Consider the following 26,901-nt stretch of genomic DNA (forward strand, 5'->3'; position numbering starts at 1 on the left):
AAAGGGGTATAATAATCTTTATTGTCACAAGTAGGCTTACACTGCAATGAAGTTACTATGAAAATCCCCTAGTCGCCACATTCCGGCGCCTGTTCGGGTACACTGAGGGAGAATTCAGAATGGCCAATTCACCTAACAAGCACGTCTTTCAGGACTTGTGGGAGAAAACCGGAGCACCCGGAGGAAACCCACGCAGACACGGGGAGAACGTGCAGACTCCACATAGACAGTGACCCAAGTCGGGAATTGAACCTGGGACCCTGACGCTGTGAAGCAACTGTGCTAACCACTGTGCTACCATGCTGCCCACATAAAAGCAAGTTGGTGCTGGATTTGAATTCACTCCCCTCTTTCCAGTAGCTGCTTCCTTGCATTCGCGTGCAGTTCCACAAGCGTCGGAAGACCTTTCAAATGCTGAGTGGTCATTCTTAATTAACTGAGCATTGAGAATGTCGGAAGACCTTGGCAAGCTTGGCCTGCACTCAAAGTTCCTGCAGAAACTTCCCAGCAGGACAGACTGAATGACAATTTTTAAAAAAAAAAAACAAGGATCCGGGCTGGTTTTTCTTCTCTCACTGACAGTGAAACTGATTTTACTGCCCCTCCCGCTGAACACAGCTTCCCAGAGGACAAGGTCAGTGACTGAAATTAGCATCTGAACACCTTATGACCCACCCATTAATGGCTGTAAGTCTGATGGCTATCGAAATCCTTCCTCCAAATAAATTCCAGAACTTAGTTTCCCGTTTGGCCTTTTCTAAAAGAAATTTTCTCTTTTTTTTTTTGTTGTTGCACACTTACAGGAGACCATAGACATCATGAAACCATTGGATATTATTGAAGAGGAGGAGCTGCAGCGACTCAGTGGGCTACTGCAGCGCGAGAACCTCCTCCGAGCCCTGGGTGTTATCGAGCAGGTTTATCGCATATTGCAAAACACTCCGGGTGTTAACTGCAGTGTTCAAACTGCCCCTCCATATGCTACTAGCCAGAATAAAGTGAGTTGCACAGTGTGAAAGAGTTAATTTGTAATCCTTCAATCTTGCACTCTTGTGGTGGTGATGATGGGGGGTGGGGGTGGTGGTAATGATGGGGGTGGGGGTGGTGGTGATGGTGTTGATCGTGGGGAGGGTGGTGATGATGGGGGGGGGGGGGTGGTCTTGCCCACCAGGAATTTCTGGCTAGAAATTCAGGGGGGCGGCGTGCAGGATTTAAGGTTGTGAGGTGCCCGTTCCTGCATTTTTTAGCAGATGAAGCTGCCCACCGCTGCACAAAATTTGAAAATGACTTATTTAATGTTTGTTACAATATACACAGGGAATGTTAACTCCCTGCGTTATACCTGAGGGACCATGTGTGAACCCAGACAACAAGGCGAGCAATTTTTAAGTTAATCTGTCTGTTCTACCGATAGAATTGTGTGCAACGTTAGTTTTACAGCCCATTCACCTCTACACACACCCCCTACTGAAGCCAGCTGAGATGCACATTGGGAGGCATGGCAAACCTTATCCTAGAATAAGTTTGGTTAAAATGATCTCTGCTTAAGTAGCATCTAATTTAGTCGCGTGTGCATCAGGGATAAGCCAGATCTCGTCCTCACTCAGTGATTACAAGCACACTTTCTGCCATTGGCTAAAGAAAGAGCACACAAACTTGCCTTTACATGACCTTCAAGCGCCAAAGCTTCTCACGACCAAGGAAATACTTTCAAAGTGTAGTCACTGTCTCAAAGTAGGAAACGCAGCAGCCAATTTGCACCCAGCAAGCCCCCACAAACAGCAATGCGATACATGAACAATTCACCCGTGTGCTTTTTAAGAAGTTACTTCTATTATAGAACAAATGTTCACTGAGCTCCACTGATCAAAAGATCATGATGTGAGGTTTTTCATGTCCACCTGAGTCTGCGGACAGGTGCCCCTCAGTTCAGTGTTTTATCCTGAGCCTCCAACAGTGCAACACCTAGAGTGTCAGTCTAGATTTTGTCAACCTAGATTTTCAGTGGACTGGTACTTGAACCCACAATCTTCTAACTCTTGAGGCAATCATGTTGCCCATTGGGCCACTGTTGAAAGTGCAAGTTCTGGCTAACTTGTCACAAATGCATCCTGGGCCAGAGATTTAAAGCTAATTATAAAACCCCTAGCATTGCCCCAGAATATTAACAATATCTTGTGCTAGTTCTAGATTGTCGTCTTCTGTACGCAAGTGGTGAAATTTGGCACTGACGGTTCTGATTAATAATTGAAATGGATAGCATTGCTGCCTTACGGTGCCGAGGTCCCAGGTTCGATCCCGGCTCTGGGTCACTGTCCGTGTGGAGTTTGCACATTCTCCCCGTGTTTGTGTGGGTTTCACCCCCACAACCCAAAGATGCGCAGGGTAGGTGGATTGGCCACACTAAATTGCCCCTTAATTGGAAAAAATTAATTGGGTACTCTACATTTATTTAAGAAATAATTGAAATAGAATGGGGAGAAGGTCAAACATTACTCGCCCTGCCTTCTGACACTCACTCCTTCCCTTTATTTAGTTAAACATTCACTTATTTGACATTCCTTGTATCCTACTTCATGCACATTCCTGGAAATGAAAATGGGAACAAAGTCTTTCTGTGTTTGTTGCATTTCGGTTATATTCGCTTGGTCACTTGTAAAAGTTCAATACGTCTCACAAAATCGTAAACTCGGTCTAAAATACATTTTAGCACCGCTCTATTCCACAGATCGTATTTGGTGTGAATTTGTGGCAATTGACGCCAGCAATGTGAGTGCAGGAAAATTCTGTTCCAGATTCTCCAGTATCAGCAACAAATACTCCTACATCAGCACGGTTTAGATGCAGGGCAGAACTCCCTCGACTGGCGTCAACTGACTGTGTGCTTCGGCCCCAATCTAAAGCACCTGACAGAGGTGGCCAACTTAGTACATAGAACATACAGTGCAGAAGGAGGCCTTTCAGCCCATCGAGTCTGCACCTACCCACTTAAGCCCAAACTTCCACCCTATCCCCATAACCCAATAACCCCTCCGAACCTTTTTGGACACTTAAGGGCATTTTAGCATGGCCAGTCCACCTAACCTGCACGTCTTTGGACTGTGGGAGGAAACCGGAGCACCCGGAGGAAACCCACGCAGACACGGGGAGAACATGCAGACTCCGCACAGACAGTGACCCAGCGGGAATCGAACCTGGGACCCTGGCACTGTGAAGCCACAGTGCTAGCCATGTGTCCTACCGTGCCGCCCTAGTACGTAACGATGCAGAGAATTGGCGGCAGTTTTGTGCCATGGGCTTGTACCAACTCCTGTTCATCCTGGGGTAGCATGGTGGAGCAGTGGTTAGCACTCCTGCCTCATGGCGCTGAGGTTCTGGGTCACTGTCCATGTGGAGTTTGCACACTCTCCCCGTGTTTGTGTGGGTTTCGCCCCCACAATCCAAAAGATGTGCAGGGTAGGTGGATTGGCCACACTGAATTGCCCCTTAATTGGAAATAATGAATTGGGTACTCTAAATTTATTTAAAAAAAATAAAACTCCTGTTCGTCCTACGAGGTGAAGCTGACCATGTTGATCACATGGGGTGCATTAAGAGTGTCCAAACTAATTTCACGTCGGACAGCAAGCCACCATCCTGCTCCTCCAGTCTGAATGCATACCCCACATCACTACTGGTTTCCCCAACCATTTTATTTCCAAACAACTCTTGACCTACAAGGAGTTTTTGTTATTCCTACATTTTAGCGGTCTGACCATTCCCAGAATCTCAATCCATAAGATTGGCATAACAGGAAAAGTAGCTTATTCAACCACTCTGTTCATGTAAGACGATGACTTTGCCAAATGAGGGGGAAAGCAAAGAGCAGACAAAGGAGTGGTGAGGGCTATAGGGCTAATTGGATAGCTCTTTCAAAGAACTGGCACACTGCTGGGCAGAATGACCAGTACTGCTATGCTGCATAATTCAATGAAATCTATATTATAGGAATTCAATAAGACTCAGAGAATCCCTACCGCGCAGAAAGTGGCCATTTGGCCCATCGAGTCTGTACGACACTCCGAAAGACCACCCTACCTAGGCCCAACCCCACCCTAAGGGGCAATTTAGCATGGCCAATCTACCAAACCTGCACATCTTTGGACTGTGGGAGGAAACTGGGGCACCCGGAGGAAACCCATGCCATCATGGGTAGACTGTGCAAACTCCACACAGACGGCTACCCAAGGTCCGAATCGAACCTGGGTCCCTGGTGCTGCGAGGCAGCAGTGCTAACCACTGTGCCACCGTGCCGGTTGTAAACTGATGCTTCAGAATGGATTTGTCTGCCCCAGGAGTCACAGAGGACATGAACTAGAGCAGGTAACAGCAGCAGGATCTTCAGCAGGTACAGGATGGAGGAGTGAGGCAAATGGTGTAACAGAATGATTATTTAAAACTATTACTCCTTCAGGGATTCAGTGCACTATAGCCAGTGCGATATACAGACCAGAAGGTCTGCACATTTCAGTCCCTGGTCTATGTTGAGCTGGTATACGCTCAGGGACAGTGCCATGGGCCACAGCAGCACCTGTCGGCAGGCAAGGCCAAAAGCCAAGCCAAGGGTTTCTGATCCTCATCAAAGCAAGTGAACATGAGGAGAGTTGAACTTTGCTGTGATGCTCAGCCTGGTCAATATACAATGTCTAGATTCAAATGGTTTATAGTGCTTACTTTGGAGACAAACTAGAGGCTGCCTAATACTTGTAGAACTGTATCCCTGCAAGAGTCAGCACATTCTGGAGAGCTTAGGAAAAAATGTCAGAGATGAATACGTAGCAAATGCCCTACCGAAGCTTGATCTGTCTTCCAGTATTATCCTTCGTCCAGACAGATTATCTGGCATTTATCTCTATTGCTGTTGTGATATTTTGCTGTGCACATTATGGCTACTGCATTTGGCTACATGTATGAGCTTCACAAAAATGTACTTGTTTGGCTGTGAGGTGCTCTAACATTTCCTGAACTGGTGAATCAGCTCTCCTCTGTCAACTCAGTCTGGACTGATTTGTCTGAATACATTTGGACGTGCTGAAGAGATGCTGGGGCTAAGTCGCGACAGAAGTTATCCTGATCGCCCTTTGTAACTTTGGAAACCCCAGCGGAGGCGGGGAAAACAACATCCATTTCCAATGATCCTCCGCCGCAGTTACGATGGATAATGTTGCTCTTTTTAGCCTTAGTCTATTTGCTCTGATTACGTCACCTTTGCTCACGAGTCGCCAGGTATCTTTATGATACCGCCACGTGGTTCAAGTTCAGGTTATGATTAATAATACAGCACACCGCTTAGTAAGGATTAAAACAACGGTCATTTATTATATACAACAAGCAATATTAATACACTAATACTACTATCTATATAATAAACCTATCACTACTGGCCAATACTTAACTTAGGAAGAGCCCACCAGGTCAGGGAAACGAATGGCTTATCCAATCAGATCTGGCCTCTACCGGATAGCGATCGCTGGATTCAAACTTACAGTTGCCGGTTGCTGGTCTTGCGAAGGTCTCGAGCAGGCGAAGAGGAGAGAGAGAGAGAGATCTGAACTTGGCCCCTCACTTTTATAGGGCCCAGGGGCTTCCTGCCTCCCGGGGCGGCCCTTGACCCTGAGTCTCAAGTGATTGGATTTGTCCCCAATCCCTGGGGTCGATGTGTCCAATGGTGAGGCGATTCCTCGATCGGGGGGTGGTCGCTCACCTGTCTTTGTTTCGGCCACTGCAGGCGCCGACAGGTCTGGCCCGGTATTCAATTGCTAATATGTTGCAATTGTTCCCGGGGATAGCCGATTAAACTGTGGATGTCTGGGTTGATGGGCTGCAAACAGTCCTGAATGCAACTGCAAATATCTGGGTTGATGGGCTGTTGATAGCCCTGAGTATCGATCTGGGCTAACTTCCCCAGAGCCGAATATGCAAAACTGTCTGCAGCTGCCTGCTTGTGTCTTGTTAGCTGCTTTTCCCAGCAGCCATTCGGGTTAGCCATTTCAAACTGGGTTTTGGCCAGATTAATCGGGATGCAGCCATTTTACGTGGCTACAATAATCAGGAGAACCGCTGTGGAAATAGCTGGAAATAACTGAAACTAGTCAGCTTTAGGCTGTCAACATGTCAGTAGTGCAGCTTGAAAATAGTAGCCAAAGCTAATGTGAAGTAAAGCAAGTAAAATCACAAGGATAAACAGACTGTGTGGTACAATTGCAGTATTGAACAGTCTGGTTGTATCTGGTCAGCTAGCTATCTGACACAAATGGAAATCTATCACCATGTTTAAGAGTCTCCCAACTCAACTAGCAGAATCCACATAGGTGTAGAATTTGGTTCACCCTTTCTCCCTCTGAAGGACACCCTACAATAGATTGGAGACATTGGGTTTATCCTCCTTAGAAAAGGAAATGTTGAAAGAGTTGATTATAAGTGTTCAAAATGATATGGGGTAGCTAGAGAAAAACTATTCCCATTGGTGGAAGGATCAAAAACCAAAAGACAGATTTAAAAGAGGCTGGTGCAAAAAGCCAATTGGAACCTGAGTAAAAACCTCCTTGCGCAGTGAGTAGTTAAAATCTGGACTGCTCTGTCTGAGAGTGTGGTAGAGGTAGATTCAACCACGACTTTCAAACGGGAATTGGATAAGTTTCTGAAGGGAAAAGAAGGACTACCAAACAAAACCCAAACTATCTGTATATATCCTAGGTGGTATTTACAAATTATAACTATATTTGCTTGTTTACTTCACCATGTAGGTGCTGACTAGGGCTGGTCTCCAATTCAAGATGTACTTGTTGAAATGGTGAGATGAGGGAATTGAGGGAGGGATATAGGGACCGGACTGGAAAATGGAGTTGATGTAAAAGATACCGGCCATGCCCTTTCTGAATGATGGAACAAGCTCGAGTGGCCATGTGGTCCAATCCCGCTCCTCTGGACAGGCCAGAAGTGCCCAAACAAAATTGCTCCGGCAGGGAGACAACAGGGTTTGATGGGCTGACCGGCCTCCTGTGCTCCAACTATTCTCTGATTTTCAGCCGATAAAGGGCCCAGCTGCAGATTGACAAGAGCCAAGACATAGGGAGGCGTTTAACCAGTGAAAACTACACCACTTGCCTGCACAGACTAGAACCCTGTTCAGGGACTACCTTGCACAGTTATCTGTACATTTTATCTTCGAATCATAGAATAGAACCTTCCAGTACAGAAGGAGGCCACTTGCCCCATTGTAGCTGTGCTGGATTTTGATAGATCTATCCTACTCCTGTGTCCACACATTGGCTGCACCTTGATCCTCACAATGTTTAAATAATCTCACTGTCACAATGAATTTGGAATCAGACAAGAGTGGCGAGACATAAGAACATAAATAGGAGCGGGGGCAGACCATATGGCCACGCAAGCTTGTTCCATCATTCAAAAAGGTCATGGCTGGTGTCTTTTACAGCAACTCCACTTTCCAGCCCTTTCCCCACATCCCTCAATTCCCTCACCTAACCATCTCAACAAGCAAACTTGAACTGTATACCAGCCTGAGCCAGCACTCTCATGGTGAAGGGAATCCGACAAGAACAAGCAAATATAGTTCAAATAAGTACTATCGGATAGGATGTCTACAGATATTTTGGTGGTTTAGTTTCTGTTGGGTTGGGTTTGTGTCGTGTAACCACTCATGTTGTATATTTCTTTAATTTTCTAGTCATTGATTTACCAAAGCTCATACAGATCCTTCCAGGAGATGGAAGAGTTGGCGTACATTGGGCCTTTGTCATCTTTCGAAAGGAATAGCACAGCAGAACTGGGAATCCTCAACCCTTCTACAATAAACTGGTCAACACTGCTGACACCCAGAGGCCAGGTTCCTATCCATGCCAGCCACAAGGGGAATGCCAGTCTGGGAATCGGACTCCCCCTGCACCGCTTTCACCAACGCTATCCCGTCCGCAGGGGTGTGACATGGACAGCGGGAAATCCAATACCAATGTCGATTGAAACCGTTGTCACGGCAAGGACTGCGGGATTCTCAGAGTTGCAGATGAATGCGATATCGAGCTATCCTCGTTCACCAAGTGCCAAACCAAGCCCTGGTGAGAAAACATCATTCTCCATTTTTGTATGTGTGTGCGCACACATCAGATTAAGTTATATGCAGAATGTACTTTTGTTTTAAAACTCCCAGGCAGTGTCTTGGCGAGAGAGTGCACTGCATGGTGTACCGATGAAGGTTCATGGTCCAATCCAGGTTCGCCAGTTAGCGGTTAGTGGCGTAAGCATGTGGAAAATAGCCTTCTGTTGGAAATCCGTAATGTCCCAGCCTGCTCCCAATTACTGCCCAGTTACCATGTTGTGCTTTTGGATATAATCCTTGGATTCAATGTAAGAAGCTGCAGTCATTAGTGAGCCTAATGTGCCTCTTTCAATGCAATATATAGATAAAGGTTATCTTTTTCCATAAATTTAGCGTACCCAATTTTTTTTTTTCAAATTAATGGGGCAATTTTAGCGTGGCCAATCCACCTACCCTGCACATCTTTGGCTTGTGGGGGTGAGACCCACGCAGGCATGGGGAGAATGTGCAAACTCCACACAGACAGTGACCCGGGGCCGGGATCAAATCCGGGTCCTCAGTGCCGTGAGGCAGCAGTGCTAACCACTGCGCCACATGCCGCCCTTATAGATAAAGGTTCAAAGAGAAACCCTTTTCCATTGCACTCTGTCTTACTAACATACATTACATGCCACATGATCACGCTCAATCAGATCACAGCTCAGCTACAAGAAAAATGTAGTGAACATTGAGTCGGTAAGTGAATAGTACTCAGTGCTGCTACAGTCTGTACTCCTTCTGAACTTCATTTTACTGTAGTGCACTCTCTTCCTACTTTCTACATCTATTAGTAGCACTTGAGTTGTAAAGATCAGACAGTCCCTGACTATGATGCTCCTGGGTGGCAGAAAGGGATTGGGTTCAGGAAAGAATACTGTGAACTAGAATTTCTGTTCATGATATCATCCTAGTGACCCCTTTAGAAAGTAAAGTGTGAGGATATGAAGCGAAACGAGGCCAGGTCTGACTGTCGACCCTCGCTGCACCAGCACATGCACAAGAGAAAGGGCATTCGAACAAGGTACTGTATGTTGGATAAATCCATATTCCTGTTAACATTTCTATAAGCTGGTGACTATTGATTGACTTCATTTACTACTGTCAGAACATTAAGAAATCAGCACACAGCGGCTTCTTGCCTGACACTGATGGGTATGGGTGTAATGAGGAGCTATAAAAATGGCTTCCTCCACGTTCATTTACACACTGCATCTTGAAACAAGTCAAATATCTTCCTGGCTGAGTGAAAACATTGCACATTCTCTTCATGATCTGATTTCACACAACTTTCTGGTGTTTTATGACCCCCACCATTACTTGAACTGATTGCCAAAGAGGAATGAGGCCTCGTGGCTTTCATATCATCCTTTAACTTCCCATCATTGCTTTCCCTCAGGCCATAGCATTTTTGGAAACAACCTTTGACCTCAGCCCTCATAGTAAGATATTGCCATTTATATTTGCTACAGCGGAGGTCACGGGATAGGAACCATCAGGTTTCCCATGCCCTCCGGGGAATATGAACTTCCCTGGTAATGAGGAGGGGCTTCCCCTTAACAGGAGTAGCCCCTCTAGTATAAAACCCCCGACCTGGGTGCAGGTTGAAGGAGACCCTCCAGGGAGTGGTGGTGTTTGACTGTAACTAGTAATAACCCTCCTTGTATTTTTCTAAACTTTATGCCTGGCTGCTTACTTCTGAGCTAGCAATATTGCAGCAACCTCCTGTTCTTACACTAGCTGCTGCCGTGATAAAATCCATGTGTTTCAATCTTAATAATTTTAAACTCAATATTATCCACCTAGCTTATTTATTTATATGTTCCTATCTTTACAGTAAGGTATCCTCGGTTCTGAAATACATCCTTCTCCAATGTTATCAGCATCAGTGAGGACAAAATGACATACTTTTGGAGAACACCAATTCTGTCTACGTTACTGTTCTGTCTTTGTTAGAAATAAAAGTAATGTAAAAACATATCAGTATTGTTTCACTGAAGGGCAGCCAGGGTATCACCGGAGCTAGGGTCAGACGAGTCGGGTTGATGGGCGGGGAGGGTGAGAACGGAATCCATTGACTGCAATGTGTTTCTGCACAGAAAGCTCTCTGACAGAGTCAAAAGGCTCCCAAAGCAACGGCATGCCACCAGACCCTGGAAACAGCCACATCATCCCAGTGAACACAACACGAGTCAGCACCACAAGCAGTGCCTCCAATTTGTGGAAAATGAAGATGAATGTAATCAACCCGGCAAGTCACGGGCTGACCGTGGTGTCAGCCCGGGCTCCCATCAACCAGCGAGCTCATTTAACAAGACGCGCAAACATACTGAGCTTATTCCAGTCCAATATCAACAGGTAAATCTAAAATTCTTCAATGAGACTATTGCCGCTTTCCAAACCTTTTTGGTTTAAAAATGGCAGTCGTTGTGGGATGTCTCTCTGCTTTTAACCTCATTTGGCTTTAATGTGTCTAGTGTTTAATAATGAGCCTAATCTGGCGTTAGACTTTCTTGTAGGGGAACACCTGAGCAATAGTGACCACATTATATTTAAAAAATAGGGGCAGAAATGGGTTATTCAACCCTCCGAGCCACTCCCCTATTCAATGAGACCATGTCTGATTTTCCACTTAAACACTGTTTTCCTGCATTATCCCCATATCCCTTGATGTTTTAATGTGTAGAAACCTCTCGATCGCAAGCTTGAACATACTCACTGACTGAGCCTCCACAACTCTCCGGGGTAGAGAATTTCAAAGATTCACCACCTTCTGAGTGAAGAAATTCCTCCTAATCTTAGTCCTAAAAGACCCTTATTCTGAGATTGTGTCCCCTGTGTCTAACCACCCCCTTAACCACCCCCCCCTCCCCCCAGCCAGGGGAAACATCTGTTCCCCATTTACCATGTTGTATGTTTCAATGAGATCACCTCTCATTCTTCCTCATTGGACAATCCATGATCCCAAGAATTGGTCTGGTGAAACGTCATTCCACTCCCTCTAAGGAAAGTATATCATACTTTGGGTAAGGAGACAATAATTGCACACCATACTATTGAGTGCGGCCTTACAAAGGCTCTGGTAAACAGTTTGGTATAACCCTAGATACTGGAAACTTACAATCAATTCCAAATTGCAGTAGGGGCCAGCTTTATGAAAATAGCAGAAACTTTTAAATTGGTACATTGGTTAACCCTACTGGGTGGAAATTAAAGATTTTTAAATGGAACATTTTTTAAAGAATCATAGAATTTACAGTGCAGAAGGAGGCCATTCGGCCCATCAAGTCTGCACCGGCTCTTAGAAGGCGCACCCAAGCCCACGCCTCCACCCTGTCCCCATAACCCAGTAACCCCACCTCACTTTTTTGGGGGGGACACTAAGGGGCAATTTAGCATGGCCAATCCACCTAACCTGCACATCTTTGGACTGTGGGAGGAAACCGGAGCACCCGGAAGAAACCCACGCAGACATGGGGAGAACGTGCAGACTCTGCACAGACAGTGACCCAATCTGGGAATCGAACCTGCGACCCTGACGCTGTGAAGCAACTGTGCTAACCACTGTGCTACCGTGCTGCAATAAAAGACATTGCTGAAAGACGGGAAGACGCTGTCCAATGACTGCTCAAATAAAATGTAACTGAAACTGATTTTCCAAGTTAAGCGCAACAGAACAAAGAATTGTTGGGCATAGTGAAAGAATAGGAGATCATAAACGATTGTGGTAGAAATGCAAAATGTTTTTATCACCATATGTGGGTCGCTGAGGGATGGGCAAGGACAATTAGGCGACAAAGGATTCTCAGGGTATGGCAGAATTGTTGTGGTTTGTGTCCATGGAATTGTATCCCAGTTAGAGTCGGTACATTCGGCAGAGCAGGCAGTAACAAATTTCACCAATTCTTCCTTGTTAGACGGCTGAACTAATCTCGAGGAGCGGATTGCTGGATTGCCTTTCCACGTCTTCAAGCCGGAGAACTTTGTCACTACCTGGTGAAGTTTGTGCCTTTTAAAGTTCCTTCTGGTCCTGGGATGAGGTGGGGGGAAAAGTAAAGGGGATATGAGCATGAACCAAGAAGAGAGACAAACGCATTTATGGTGACAGCAGTGTATCGGAGAATACTGCACTCTGTCTGAACAAGTACCAAACAAGTACCATTGTGCTATCCACACACAGGGAGGATGAACGTTTTTTTCCTATAGATTGAGGAATGTCCACAAACTCTTTTCTAAACATTGAACAAATTAAGCCAAATAAATGAAAATGATATGTTTTTTTTTTAACGTTGGACTAAAGTATTTCTTCCTCTTGTTATGGGTTGCCTTTTTAGTGACACTTAACCACGTTCCTCCCATGGTAGCTAAAACCCTTGCAGGGCTGTAGAAAGGGACCCAGCTACTTGTGCCTTTCTGTGTCCCTGAGGTTTCATTGTCATCACCGTGACAGGAAAACCATTAAAAGGCTAAAGCTTTGCAGTTTAGTTCTTGCCTGTGTTAAGTTGGCTGATCTCTGTAGTTGCTCAAATTGACCCCAGCATGAATCCACCAAGACTATAATTCCAATTATTAAACATAATATATTCTGATCTGAGGTACACACCCATCAAATCTGCTTTAGACTTGGTGTGAGGTACCAGGTGCAAGGCAGTTCCTGCTCCCATTAACTAACTAAACTGTGGCAAATCTCAGGGGCTGATTAACCTTCTCCTGTTCCTATATATGCTGCTGATCCACACTTTTCCTTTGTTTGATAGCAAATCTTTGCTTTATAATACACCTGTGAAGCGCCAGCAGGCATTTTGGGTGGCACTTTGCTGGCAATGGGCATCGTCGTTGGCGGAAGGGAGCATTTGGAGAGTAGCCAAAAGTCTTTTGGTTGCTCTCCAAATTTACCCTTCCACTCGCGATGATGCCCACTGTCGACTGGGCTGGAAAATCCCACCCATTAGTAACGGCGCTATATAAGTAGAGCTGTTGTTGTGTCACCTAGGAACATGGAACCAGGAGCAGCAATAGGCCATGTGGCACTCTGACTCTACTCTGCTGTTCGATATGATCACAGCTGAACTGACTGTGTCTCAACTCCACCTTTCTGCCTTCCACAACCCAGGTCCATCAAAAACCTACCTAACTCGGCCATGAATAAATTCATTGACCTATCCCCCACTGCTTTCTGGGGAAGAGAATTTCACACACTAATGACCGCCTGAGAGAAAAATAATTCTCATCTTCAAATTAAAAGGGAGGCTACTTATTCTTCAACTGTCCATTCCCCCCCCCCCAGTTTAGTCTCCATCACAAGGGGACACATGTTCCTGGTCACCACCTTATCAAGTCCCCTCAGGAACCTACATGTTTCAGTAAGATCGCCCCTCATTCTCCTGAACTCCAATGGGTACAGGTCCAGCATGTCCAACCTTTCTTCGTAAGATAAGCCCTTCATCCCAGCAATCAGTCAAATTAACTTTCTCTGAACTGTTTTCTAACAAAATTATTTATTTTTCAAATATGGAGACAAAAACTGCGTGGTATTCCAGATGTGGGCTCAACAAAACCCTGTACAGCTGCAGTAAAACTTCCTTACTTTTATATTCCAGTCTTGCAATAAATGCCAACATGCAGTTTGCCATCCTAACCACTTGCTGCATCTGCACACTAACTTTTTGTCATGTACCGGGATACACAGATCCCTCTGTACCACCGGGTTCTGTAGTTTAAATACTGTACTGCTTTTCTATTTTTCCTGCTAAAGTGGGCAAGTTCATATTTTCCCCGCTTTACTCTTCCTGCCAAAGTTTTACCCACTCACTCAACATCTCTATATCCCTCAGTAGGCTCTTTTCTTTCTCTTGACAATTTACATTCTCAGCTATCTTGGTGTCATCAGCAAATTTAGCTACCATACGTTCAGTCCCTTCCTCCAGGACATTGATGTAGATGGTAAATAATTGAGGCCCAAGGACTGTTCCCTGCGGCACTCCACTAGTTGCAGTTTGCCAACCTGAAAAATACCCTTTTATTCCTAATCTCTACATCCTGTTAGCTACCCAATCGTTATCCATTCTAAATCGCTACTCCTAGCACCATATGACTTTTATCTTGTGGAGTAATCTTTGATGTGGCAATTTACTAAATGCCATTTGGAAATCTAAGTATACCACATCTACAGATTGTTCTTTATCCACCGTTCTTGTTACTTCCTCAAAAACATAATAGATTAAACACAATTTCCCATGTTGACTCTGCCTGATCACATTAGGATTTTCTAAGTATTTAGCTCGAATGGATTCCAGCAATTTTCCAATGACAGACATTAGGCTAACTGGCTTATAGTTTGCTTCTGGCTCCCTCCTTTCTGGAATAAAAGTGTTACATTAGCTATTTTCCAAGCCATATGGACCCCTTCAGAATTTCAGGAATATTGGAAGATTATAACCAAAGCTTCTATCTCTGCAGTCACTTTATTTTTGAGACCCTAGGGTGCTGACCATCTGGTCCTGGGGACTTGTCAGACTTCAAGTCTCATAGTCTTTCCAGCGTCTTGTCGCTCAAGGTTTTTTTAAACGTTCCTCCTTTCCGTTCGTCTTTTGATTTTCAAGTATCTTTGGAAAGTTTCCTAAGTCTTCTACGGTCGAAAGCAGACACAAAATAACTGTTCAACACCATTTCCTTGTTTTCTATTATCAATTTCCCCTCTCACTCTCTGGACTAACTTTAGTTTTTTTTCCCTTTTTAAATACTTCATGAAACTCCTACGATCTGTTTTTGTGTTAATGGCTAGCTTTCTCTCGTACCCTAATTTCTGCCTCTTTATTCTTTTCTAGTCATTCGTTGTTGCTTCTTAAAATCTGACAAATCTTCTGACCTACCACTAATCTTTGCAGATTTGTACAGTGCTTCTTTCAATTTGACACTGTCCTTAACTTCCTTATACAGCCACAGAAAATGCATCCTTCTCAGAGTCTTTCTTTTTCACTAGGGTAAATCTTTGCTGTGAGTTAACAAATATATCCTTAACCTGCCACTGCATCGCTACTGTCCCACCTGCCCTTCCCAGTTTACCTTAACTAGCTCTGCCTGCGTACCCCTTATGCAGGATGAAAACGCTGTCTTAAACCCACCCTTCATTTTCCCATCGATTCCCCGCAGTCTGGCGCACGTTTGTGAACACTTGTTGGTTTAATCGCGGGGCCCTGGTAAATTGCTTTACGTTAGTTTGAATTTAAAAAATATTCTTTCCTGTAATGTGGACGTTGCTGTCGACTAAAGCCAGCAGTTGCTGCTCATCCCTAATTGCCTTTTGAACGGGGGGCTTGCTTGGCCATTTCTACGTCAGCCACATTGCTGTGGGGTCTGGAGTCACCTGCAGGCCAGACCAAGTAAGGACGGATGATTTCTTTCCCTAAAGGACACGAGTGAACCAGATGGGATTTTACAGCAAGTGATGATATTTTCATGCTCATCATTGCTTTCAATTCCAGATTTATTAATTGAATTTAATTCCCGCCAGCTGCTGTGTTGGGATTTGAACCCATGTCCCCAGAGAAATAGTCTGGACCTCTGGATTGCCACTCCATTACGCCAACATCTGTGGAACATCCAGCACCAAAATGCTGCTCCTACCAGCCTCACCCGTGGATGTGTCCCACCTCGAGCTACCTTCTCTCATTGGCAAGGCAGGCAGGCAGCTCCCAACATGGCCACCTGCCTTTGCTGCCAGCAGCACCAGGTACACAGCCCTCACCAATTGGGCGCCAAACTCACCACCTTGCCAATTAAGCCATTTAGAAATAGCGTCACAAGAGCAACAGGGCATGGGGTTGGGGCCCAGAATTCATCCACGGCTGGACCCCTGACTCTGCATCGGAAATCCGGCCCCTTATCTTCTATCGGTCTTCCCTTTTTACTCAAAACCCCAAATTTGGTGTTTTTACCCCTTCATTTAGGTTTTTAAAAGAAGTTTCTGCAAACAGCAGATTTTGCAAATAACTCGGTTTGATCCTTGGCCTTTGCTGCAGCTCACCTGGGCATATCTGTTTTTGTCACAGGAGGCGGATATTAATCCGCATTCACGTAGCCCCAACACCTCAGACATAAAAGTCAAATGATCCAGATAAACAAACGTCAGGGAGTTGTCAAAAACACTGAGTAAACTGGGATTAGAGATTGCTGATCTGGTGTGATTTTCTCATAATTACTCTCTATGGCCACAGTATTGAGGTTCTTAATTGCCAACCATTCTCAGAAGTCTGTAGGACTAATAGCACAGCAGCACCCTGTATAGATTAAAGGGACCCTTATCTGTTATTGTATCACGGTTCCCAGGAATTTGGGAATTTCGATCAGCGTGACAATGTTGTAACTGTTTTGTTCAAGTAAATTTACTTTTTTAAAAAATTACCTGTGAGAATAGTTTGCACATCAAAACTTGAAATAAATTATTAAAAGCACCTTTACTGTACAAATGAAGCGTGACATTCTCTCATTTTGAATTTGAACCCTGTAACAACCCAAACGATGAAATGACTGTGCATTCATGTTTCCTCATCTGTCCAGATCTCTTCTGTCTCGTCGGCTGTGCAGATACACTGTCTCCCCAGCACGGACGGCATTCAGTCAGGTTTTGCGTGTGCTGATGGATGTTCAGAGGAGCATGATAAGAGCTCCTCTGCTGGGCTGACTAATCAATCACAGCTACTAATGTTCGATAATGAAAACAGAAACCGCTGGATAAACCCGGTGGGTCTGGCAGCGTCTGTGCAGAGAAACAGTTAACGTTTCGGGTCAAATTGATTCTTCTGCCGGATAACTGGAGATGGATCAATTTGATCTGAAGCGTTAACTCTTGTTTCTCTCTCCACAGACGCTGCCAGACCTGCCGGGTTTATCCGGGGTTTTCCGTTTTCATTTCAGATTTCCAGCATCCGTGATATTTTTCTTTTATTCATCTTCAATTCCTAGCCTGCACTGAGGTGGCTAATCTCAATTCAGGGCCCCACGGTGCTGGAGAAAGGCTCTTTCCCTTGGTTCTTATACAATTCTCCCTTGCTGGAAGAATAAATATTTTGGTAAGCAGGATATTTTGGAGGTGGGCGTAGAATTCATTTGAAAAGACTTACCATGGAGCCCTACCTTCCTTCAACCCGAACCTTACCTGCCGAGAAGCATTCCCTTCTCCCCTTGTGGTCCCCCTTCCTCCCCTCCCTATTTCCAACCCTTACATTTCCCTTCCCTGCCCCTGTGGTCCCCCCATGCCAGACACTCCCTCCCTGCCAGGAGGTGCGTGCGACCCCCCTTGCTTTCATGCTTCCTACTCTAGCTTTTCCCACTAGTGTGGTGCCCCCCCCCCCCTTCCTGATCTTACCCCCTCCCTCTGCCTGATCAGTAGCAGTTCCCTCTGTCTCCTCTTCACCCTCTCCGGCGCTCCGCTGCCCCGCCCTTTCCTGTGAGTTGGTGCTTTTGCTCAAAGCGAGGCATTGTTCTTGTCCATCACTTTTCTTTCACTGCATCTTCCTCAAAGCTGACTTGCCTACCCCTTGTCCAGGCCATTCGTCCGCACAAACTCTTCTTCCTCAGCCGGGGTGTAAAAATAATGTTCCTTGTTTAGGAATGTCACCCAGAGCCTGGCTGGAAACAGCACCCCAAATTTTATTCCATTTTTGTACAGGGCCGACTTCTCGTGGTTGAACTTGGCCCTGCACTTTGCCACGTCTGCCCCAATGTTTTGGTACACCCATATTCTGTGTCCTTGCCAACTGCTCGCCTTTGCTGCCTTGCCCACCACAGGATCCTCTCCCAATCCTGGTAGCTGTAGAGTTTGGCAATTATCGCCCTTGGCTGTTCCCTGGCCTTGGACTTCGGTCGGAGTAACCTGTGTGCCCTGTCGATCTCCAGCGACTTGGGAAGCTGTCATTCCGGACTAAGTTGCCCAGCATCTAGGTCACATAGTTTGTTGGGTCCTTGCCCTTGGCCCCTCTGGCAGGCCCACAATTTGGATGTTTTGGCGCTGAGACCGGTGTTCCTGATCCTTGACTTTCCCCTTCAGGCTCCCCTGGGTCACCACCAACCTTTTTATTTCAGCCTCCAGAGCAACAGTCCTGTCGCTCTGGTCAGTTGAGGCCTTTTCAAGTTCTTGGATCGCCTTCCCCTGAGTTTCCAGCTGCTTCCCCATTCTCCGTCGATCGGGGTCTGCATGGCGACCAGGGCTTCCGTCACCTGAATCGCTTCCGTCATTGCCATAAATTCATTAGTCAGGAATATTGTCCATCCATCTCCCGGGGTGGGGGGGGGGGAAGAGAGAGAGAGAGGTGGAGGAGGCCGTTGTCCGGGTCGCCGGTCTCTCTCTCCCGGGGATGGCCAGGGACCCCCTCGCCTCATGGAACTCGCTGTTCCTGACCTTTCCCCCACTTCTACATTCTCTGGAGCTCCCATTCGCTTTCTCGTTTGTGGGTAAAATGAGTCTGAATTTTCAGGCTAATTTCCTCCAGAAGTGCCTATTTTATTGCATTCTGGAGGAGGGCCACCTTATGGGCGAATGTTCAGCACATCCTCGTCACCAGAAGCCACGAACCCCAGCTTCTTTTGACATCAGATTGCAACAAGGTAATCTGAAGGAGAGGACCACACTGAGGCCAACATCTTAGCAGGAGGAGCAACTAATTGTTCCAGGTTATTAGCTGTATATAGACACCATGTCAAACAACGTTAGACACTGACAATTGCCAAGTTACCAGCCAAAGCTCAACTGATAACTCTCACATCTGATGCACAAGTTTATAGGCAATACTTGTTAAAAAAATATTTTTATTCAAACAAGATTTTCATTATAACAAAAGAAAAAAATACAACAAATCCCAACCCCGTACTATACCAAAAGTAACCCCCCCCCCCCAATAGAGAAAACAGAACCTTAATAAAAAATATAAATGTACAACCCCTTCCACAGCTGACGGTCATCAGTTCCCTGAAACGGGCGACGAAGGGCTGCCATCTCGAGTAGAATCCTTCCACCAATCCTTCATGGTTTATTTATTCTCAAGGCGCAAAAATTCCATCAGTTCCCCCCAACTAAGCTAAGGCCGTAGGCGGCACCGGGGACCTCCACTCAAGCAGAACTGCCTCCGGGCTAATGGCGAGGTGAAGACTAGGACATCTGCCCTCGTCCCCGTCTGCAGCGCCGGTGAGTCCGATACTCCACAAATGGCCACCAACGGGCACGGCTCCAGCTGAACACCCAAAGTCCCTGACATTGCATCAAAAAAGGACACCAGAAACGAACAAACTTGGGGCACACCGAAACTTTCACCTGATTACCAGCCCCCTGGAGCACCGCTCACATCTATTCACCATCCCTGGATGAACCCACGCATACGCGCTATACTCAGGTGCCCCCTGAGTATCACCTTGAACTGGATCAGGCTTAACCTCGTACATGAGGTGAAGTTGACCCTGTGAAGAGCCTCACTCCACACTCCTACCTCAAAGACCAAACCCAGCTCACCCTCCTACTTCCTCCAACGATGCCTGCTCTATCGCCAATGGACATCCAAAATCATACCCTCCTCTGATTCAGACAAGGACAGGACTCTGTCCATAAGCGAAGGCGATTGTACCGAAGGGAAATGAAGGAAGTTCCTTGTGTAAAAAGATCAAGCACCTGAAAGTACCGAAACATTCCCACTCAGGAACTGAAACTTCTCTAGCAACTTGTCCAGGCTGGCGAACCTACCCTCTAGAAACATGTTCCTAAACTTCTCCAACCCCTCCCTCTACCATGTCCTAAACGATGAATCTAAGCCAGACAAACCTTCCTGCAGATCGGAGCCAGCAGAGGCGTGGAACCCAGTTTAAAGTGCTGCCTAAACTTACTCCAGATCTTCAAAGTGGCTCTCACCACCGGGCTCGAAGAGAATCTAAGGGAAAATGGGAGTGGGGCAGTAACCCAGGTCCTCAGACTCAACCTTATGAACGAAACCTCCTCCATCTGACCCCGCATAGAGTCTGTAACCTTGAAACACCCCCGCATCTTAATATTTACCGCCCAGTAGTAACATAACATTAGGTAGCGCTAACACCCCCCCGACTGCCTGTCGCTTTACAAAAATGTCCTACGAACTACGAACCAGCCCAAACTAAAGCACAAATCAATTTATTAACCCTGCAAAAGGAAGCCCTGGGAAGACTGGGAGACTATCTTGGGAGAATATTCATCTTCACCGTCTGTACCCTTCCCGCTAAGATCAGAGGGAGGGGATCCCACCTTCTCAAATCGGCCTTCACCCCATCCACCAGACTAAAAAAATTAAAGTTCATGGAGCGACACCCAATCATGGGCTACCTGGATTCCCAGATACCAGAAGCCAGTCCTGGCTGACGAAACAGCAGTCTCCCTCGATCAGCTCCCCTTGCGGGCGAGGTTGACCGGAAAATATTCCTTCTTGCCCGGATTCAGCTTGTACCCCATAAAGGAGCTAAATTTCCTGAGCAACTCCATTATCTTGCCCACATTGGAGTGGGTCCGTGATATATAGTAACAAATGGTCCGCAAATAAGGACGATTATTATACTTCCTCCCCCCACGCTTTGTTTATGGGCAATACTGAGCCTCGGGGGTGCCGTCTTTCAGATGAGGGGTTTAAACGGGCTGTCTGCCTGCTCAGGTGGATGTGAACAATCCTATTACACTAATTTGAAGAAGAGCAGTGGAGTTCTTCCCAGTGGCCTGCTCAATATTTACCCCTCATGCACATTGCTGTGAGTGTGAGCTTGCTATGTACAAATGACTGCCGTTTTCCTACACTACGACAGTGACTACACTTGAGAGAGTATTTCATTGCATGTAGAAGCTGTGAGCCATTGGGTTGTCATGAATGGTGCTATATAAATGCAAGTCTTTTTAAGAACCAGGTTAAAGTCCAAAGTCGACGTTACCACCAAGAAAGCACAACAGCGCCTATACTTCCTCAGGAAACTAAGGAAATTCGGCATGTCCACATTGACTCTTACTAACTTTTACAGATGCACCATAGAAAGCATCCTATTGGGCTGCATCACAGCCTGGTATGGCAACTGCTCTGCCCAGGACCGCAAGAAACTTCAGAGAGTCGTGAACACCGCCCAGTCCATCACACGAACCTGCCTCCCATCCATTGACTCCATCTACACCTCCTGCTGCCTGGGGAAAGCAGGCAGTATAATCAAAGATCCCTCCCACCCGGCTTACTCACTCTTCCAACTTCTTCCATCGGGCAGGAGATACAGAACTCTGAGAACACGCACGAACAGACTCAAAAACAGCTTCTTCCCCACTGTTACCAGACTCCTAAATGACCCTCTTATGGACTGACTTCATTAACACTACACCCTGTATGCTTCACCCGATGCCAGTGCTTATGTAGTTACATTGTATATGTTGTGTTGCCCTATTAAGTATTTTCCTTTATTCCCTTTTCTTCCCATGTATTTAATGATCTGTTGAGCTTCTCGCAGAAAAATCCTTTTCACTGTACCTCGGTACACGTGACAATAAACAAATCCAATCCAATAGGATTGTTTCGAATCACTCGCAGCTCCTTCATCAGGTGAATGGAGTGGGCATCTCCACATCATTTCTTTATAAGAGTTGTGTTCAGGAATGCTACAGACATGCTAAAGTTAATATACACGAGTCCATAACTGTGTCCCCCCTCACCCCACTAGTTCCATCTGTTCCGAGTTTCCCGTTGACACACTGCTTACCTCTTCTGCCATTAACACATTCTGATCTCTTAATGTCCACTATCAGCAACATTATCACCGCCATTCACATTCCTTTTGTCCACCTTTGTCAATCTCCACCTATCGCTGGCCCCCAACCCAGCCCCACCATCCCCCAGTCTAAATCTGATCTTATTTCCAGTTCCCTCCAGCTTTGATAAAGAGTCATCCAGCCTCGAAACGTATTTTCATTTCCGATCCCAGCCCCCGCAGTAATTTGCTTTCATTTTATTTTATTTTTTTAAATTTTGAGTACCCAGTTCTTTTTTTTCCAATTAAGGGGTAATTTAGCCCGGCCAATCCGCCTCTCCTGCACATCTCTTTGGGTTGTGGGGGTGAGGCCCACGCAGACACGGGAAGATTTGCACCGAGGCCTGGTTGGCCGGCCTGCCCGGGTGGACGTTGGCGCAGATTTGGAGACGATGGAGGGAGGTCTCCACCCTCCCCCTGCGCTGGTTACTTTAATCAACATCTCGCACACACAGGCTGTCGGGTAATTATCATATTGTGGGATCTTGCTGTGCACAAGATGGCCGCCGCTTTCCTGCATCAGAAACAGGCGCTACACAAATGCACATCCGTATTTTGGGATGTGGAGCCCAGGATGTGCCCAGTCCGGGAAGAGCCGCAATCAGCACCTTCAGAGCCGGAGAAGAGACATTTATCACCGGTGAACAACCCGGCGGCAGCGGCAGCGGCCCACTCTCCGCTCCCGCCTCTTGCTGCCGTCCTAGGCAATAGGACCGAATGACGGGCGGAACGGTTGTCCGGGCCTGCCGGCGGCGGCTTCCGGATCCGGCGGGGCCGGACGGCGGCAGTTTCCGGATCCGGTGGTGCCTCATGTGGGTCTCGGTGACGGCTCGGGGGATCCTCCGGCCTGGGGTCTGGGTCCGGGCCCATTCCCAGGCCCGGGGCTCGGCTCAGGGCAGCAGCTCCAGCGGAGGGGAGGCCGAGCCCGGGGTGGAGGAAATAATCAGGTGAAGCAGTTCATTCAACAGTTAAATCAGTCATCATTGGTTAACTCGCACTAACTACCACATTATTAGTTAACTCACATTAGTTAACTCACATTAACTACCACATCAACGACCGCATCATTAGTTAACTCACGCTAACTACCATGTCATTAGTTAACTCACGCTATCACATCATTAGTTAACTATCACTAACTACCACATCATCAGTTAACTCATACTAACAACTACATTCCCGTACCAGCCTCCCCGAACAGGCGCCGGAATGTGGCGACTAGGGGCTTTTCACAGTAACTTCACTTGAAGCCAACTTGTGACAATAAGCGATTTTCATTTCACTTTTCATTATTAGTTAACTCACACTAACTACCACATCATTAGTTAACTCACTAACTGCAACTTTAGGCATCTTTCAGTAACTATTTCATCATTAGTTAACTCGCAGTTACTACCGCAACACTGGATAACTCTCAGTAACTATCGTATTATTAGTTATCTTGCATTACTGCTCCTGGTTTATGGTCCACAGTGAAAAGCTAAAGAGCATTTCCAGGTCATTAGGAAACTACACTAAGTTACCTTTACAAATTATTATTTACAGCATACTTGTGTTATTCAGGCACGCTGGTATTAATGACCAGTGTGTTAATGTGTGTGGTATAAATCAGGCTATTTGCTCATTCACTAATCTGGTGCATAATTGTGACAACGATCTGTCGAGGGTTTCAAAGACATTTTGACATAAAGACAAAAATTACAATTGTGACTTGACTTAGTTTTCTAATAACCTGAAAATGCTCCTTTAGTTTTGTACAGTGGACCATAAACCAGACAACTGGCTCCAGAATCGCAGACATTCAAAAAATAAACCTTAACCAGGATTAACAAGTGGTAACTATAATATTAAAAATGTTCAAACATTTAAACAATCTATATTGACTGCATAATTAGTTTATAATATTCATTAAAGTTGTTTTTTTGAATTGCCGGATGGGTTGTGGAAAATATTATTGTGCCTTTTCTACCTCCATTTGCAGAGCTGAGAAGTGCAAGTTGAAGGCCATTAAGTTTCGGAGGATTCGGGCACAGATGGGTCTTTCTGGGCCCCCTCCACGGTCCCTAACAACAGAGGCAATGGAGCAGATCAGGTAAGAGTTAAACCCAGGCCTGTTAACTGAGATGGTGGGTATTTGTCAGCCCGGAACTTTCATTGGGACAAGTGTCTGAATGTGGTTCAGCTTCCTGACACCAGAGCTGAGTAAACAGCCTATCTACTGTCACAAGGAGCAGATCGAGAAGGTACAATTCCTGGCCTGTGCTGAATCAGCTGAGGTGCTGTCATTGGACTAGGCCAGGGAGAACATAGACCATACAGTGCAGAAGGAGGTCATTCGGTCCATCGAGTCTGCACCGACCCACTTAAGCCCTCACTTCCACCCTATCCCTGTAACCCATTAACCCCTCCTAACCTTTTTTTGGTCACTAAGGGCAATTTATCATGCCCAATCCACCTGACCACGTCTTTGGACTGTGGGAGGAAACCGGAGCACCTGGAGGAAACCCATGCAGACACGGGGAGAACGTGCAGACTCCGTGCAGACAGTGACCCAGTGGAGAATCGAACCTGGGACCCTGGCGCTGTGAAGCCACAGTGCTATCCACTTGTGCTGCCCTGAGAGATGAAGAAAAAGCAACCAGGATTTGTATGGTTGTTGAGTATTGGCTCAATTGGGCTACCATGCCTCTCAAGGGTGAATAGCTGGGAATATTTGTGCTGGGTTTGTACTCAGAATGGCGGAACGATATACTTTTGTTGGGTATTGGATAGGGAAGGATATGGGGTAAAAGCTGGCTAAATGCGGTTGCAATACTGATCAGGTATGATCTCGTTGAATGATGGAAAAACTTGAGGGCTAAATGGCCTGTTATTCCTCCGTTCTTTACTCACCCACATAACACTAAAGGACATGGCACTAGAAAAATAACTGATGTGCATTAAGTGCTGTTTCTGAGGGATGTAAGTAAATATATAGAAATTCATTCCCTCATTCCTGTGCAAGTTCCTCTCTCATACATATTGCGAAGTTTCAAACCGTGTAAAATTATTTGATTTCAGGTTTTTGAAGACCAAGTTTCCAGAGGAGTGGAGCGTTTCACAGTTGGCGGAGGGATTTTCAGTGAACGAAGATGTTATCCGGAGGGTGCTGAAAAGTAAATTCAAGCCTTCAGTACAGAGGAGGATGAGGCAAGATGCGAATGTTTGTGGATCGAGGCAGACTGTCCCTCATGGAGCAAAACGACTGACTGCAGATTCACCGGACGCACAGGCACTGGTCGAACCTAAACTCCTCACAGATCCAGCACTCACGGCCAGACTCCCTCAGGGGACAGTAGCCGATCCTTCACAGTCTGACTTCAGCGGCAAATTGCACAATCCCGTTGCAAAGGAGACTGGGAGGATCAATCTTGCTCAACAGAGCGTCCGCAAGGAGTTCAGAGTTCAGAGCAGCCCTGACTTGGTGAAGACCAGGGCTGCTTATGCAGAGAGGGAAGAGTGCAGCTCGTCCGACGAGGAACAGTTACCAGGTTTCCAAGAAACCGACGAGGAATTGCAGAAACTCACTGAAAACCAACTGAAAGTTGTCCAGAAGGGCTCTGAGTTTTATGACCAGGAAGGCAATTTCCTTTATAGGATTCATAACACAGACTCCTAAAATAACCCCAATCAGGAAACCCAACTTGTACAATCCAGTCACCTATGAGACAACTTTAATTTCTGTAACACCTTCCACAACCTCAAGACATCCCAAGTCTTTCACAGCCAATGAAATACTTTTAATGTCTCACCAGCTTGTGGAAGGAGATGTAGCAGCTAATTGGCAATAGCAAAGTCCCCAAACAGCAATGTGATAAAGAACAGACCATCTCGTTTTGAATGCTGGCTGTTGGAGGGATAAATATTGACCAGGACAGTAGGTAGAACACCCCCGTCTCTCTCTGAGTAATGCTGAGGATCATTTACATGAAAGTACATGGGATCTCGGTTTACATTTTCATCCGGAAGATGGTGCCTCAGACAGTGCAGCACTCCCTCAATTGAGTGTCAGATTTTGCACACTGGTCTCTGGAGTGGAACTTTAACCTACGACCACCTGACACCATTTGCAGCCCTTTCTTTTTATTTTATGTTCTGTAAATTTTGAGTAGCCAATTATTTTTTTCCGATTAAAGGGCAATTTAGCGCGGCCAATCCACCTACCCTGCACATCTTTGGGTTGTGGGGGTGAGACCCACGCAGACACAGGGAGAGCTTGCAAACAGCCTTTTACTCCTCAGGGGCCACCGGGTGGGGTGACTGTACTCTGAGATCAGTGGTAACGGCTGGAGCAGGGATTGAATTGTGTTCAATTTAATTCTGAGAGACTGGGATAACGTTCTGTGAAGTTGGGATATGTCAGGAGATGGATATGTCCTGTCACTAACAGCAGGCAATCCTGTGAATAGTGAATTTCACAAGGGTTATACTTCATGCTGATGTCACTGGGAAAAGCTTCCTCGTGTTCTGTTGTAAAGGTTGGAACATATTCTTACTTCACTCTGTGACAAAATCAAACGCTCTGTATTTTCCATGTATATGCAGCTACCACACTGAAATAAATAATAAAACCAAGAACGATTGTTGTCAATTGCGTGTGTGTGGTCTTTCTGTAAAGGTCACTCTTTTTGGATAGATACAGAGTGAAGCTCCCTCCATTGTCCCCATCAAACACTCCCAGGAGAGGTACAGCACGGGGTTAGATACAGAGTGAAGCTCCCTCTACACTGTCCCCATCAAACACTCCCAGGACAGGTACAGCACGGGGTTAGATACAGAGTAAAGCTCCCTCTACACTGTCCCCATCAAATACTCCCAGGACAGATACAGCACGGAGTTAGATACAGAGTAATGCTCCCTCTACACTGTCCCCATCAAACACTCCCAGAACAGGTACAGCACGGGGTTAGATACAGAGTAAAGCTCCCTCTACACTATCC

The 26,901-nt window shown here is 46.1% G+C and overlaps 2 protein-coding genes and 1 long non-coding RNA gene across 6 annotated transcripts in view; 2 read left to right on the forward strand and 1 right to left on the reverse strand.

The window, feature by feature from the left end:
- LOC140404332 (tubulin polyglutamylase ttll6-like) overlaps nt 1-16,602 on the forward strand; it is a 144,193-nt gene extending 127,591 nt beyond the window's left edge. For 2 of the 4 annotated variants that reach the window (XM_072492715.1, XM_072492717.1), the window contains exons 14-17: nt 804-998; nt 7,730-8,117; nt 10,234-10,492; nt 12,052-16,602. In XM_072492715.1, coding sequence (XP_072348816.1) covers nt 804-998; nt 7,730-8,117; nt 10,234-10,492; nt 12,052-12,064 — 855 coding nt within the window. In that variant the 3' untranslated portion in view covers nt 12,065-16,602. Of the gene's footprint in view, nt 1-803; nt 999-7,729; nt 8,118-9,971; nt 10,113-10,233; nt 10,493-12,051 lie in introns of those variants that run through there. The other 2 variants (XM_072492718.1, XM_072492719.1) reach the window with 2 other exon arrangements.
- Nucleotides 11,857-22,663, reverse strand: LOC140404335 (uncharacterized). Its single transcript, XR_011938494.1, has 2 exons — nt 22,531-22,663; nt 11,857-12,164 (listed from the first exon to the last, which is right to left on the reverse strand). It is a non-coding gene; the product is annotated as an uncharacterized lncRNA (long non-coding RNA).
- A 32-nt stretch (nt 22,664-22,695) lies between these two features.
- Nucleotides 22,696-26,552, forward strand: ngrn (neugrin, neurite outgrowth associated). The gene is made up of 3 exons (XM_072492721.1): nt 22,696-22,869; nt 23,904-24,014; nt 24,983-26,552. The coding sequence occupies exons 1-3, from the start codon at nt 22,733-22,735 to the stop codon at nt 25,578-25,580; spliced, it is 846 nt and encodes a 281-aa protein (XP_072348822.1). The 5' UTR covers nt 22,696-22,732; the 3' UTR covers nt 25,581-26,552.
- The last annotated feature ends 349 nt before the right edge of the window (nt 26,553-26,901 follow it).

The sequence above is a fragment of the Scyliorhinus torazame genome, chromosome 30 (genome assembly GCF_047496885.1).
Source record: "Scyliorhinus torazame isolate Kashiwa2021f chromosome 30, sScyTor2.1, whole genome shotgun sequence".
NCBI classification, from domain to species: domain Eukaryota; kingdom Metazoa; phylum Chordata; class Chondrichthyes; order Carcharhiniformes; family Scyliorhinidae; genus Scyliorhinus; species Scyliorhinus torazame.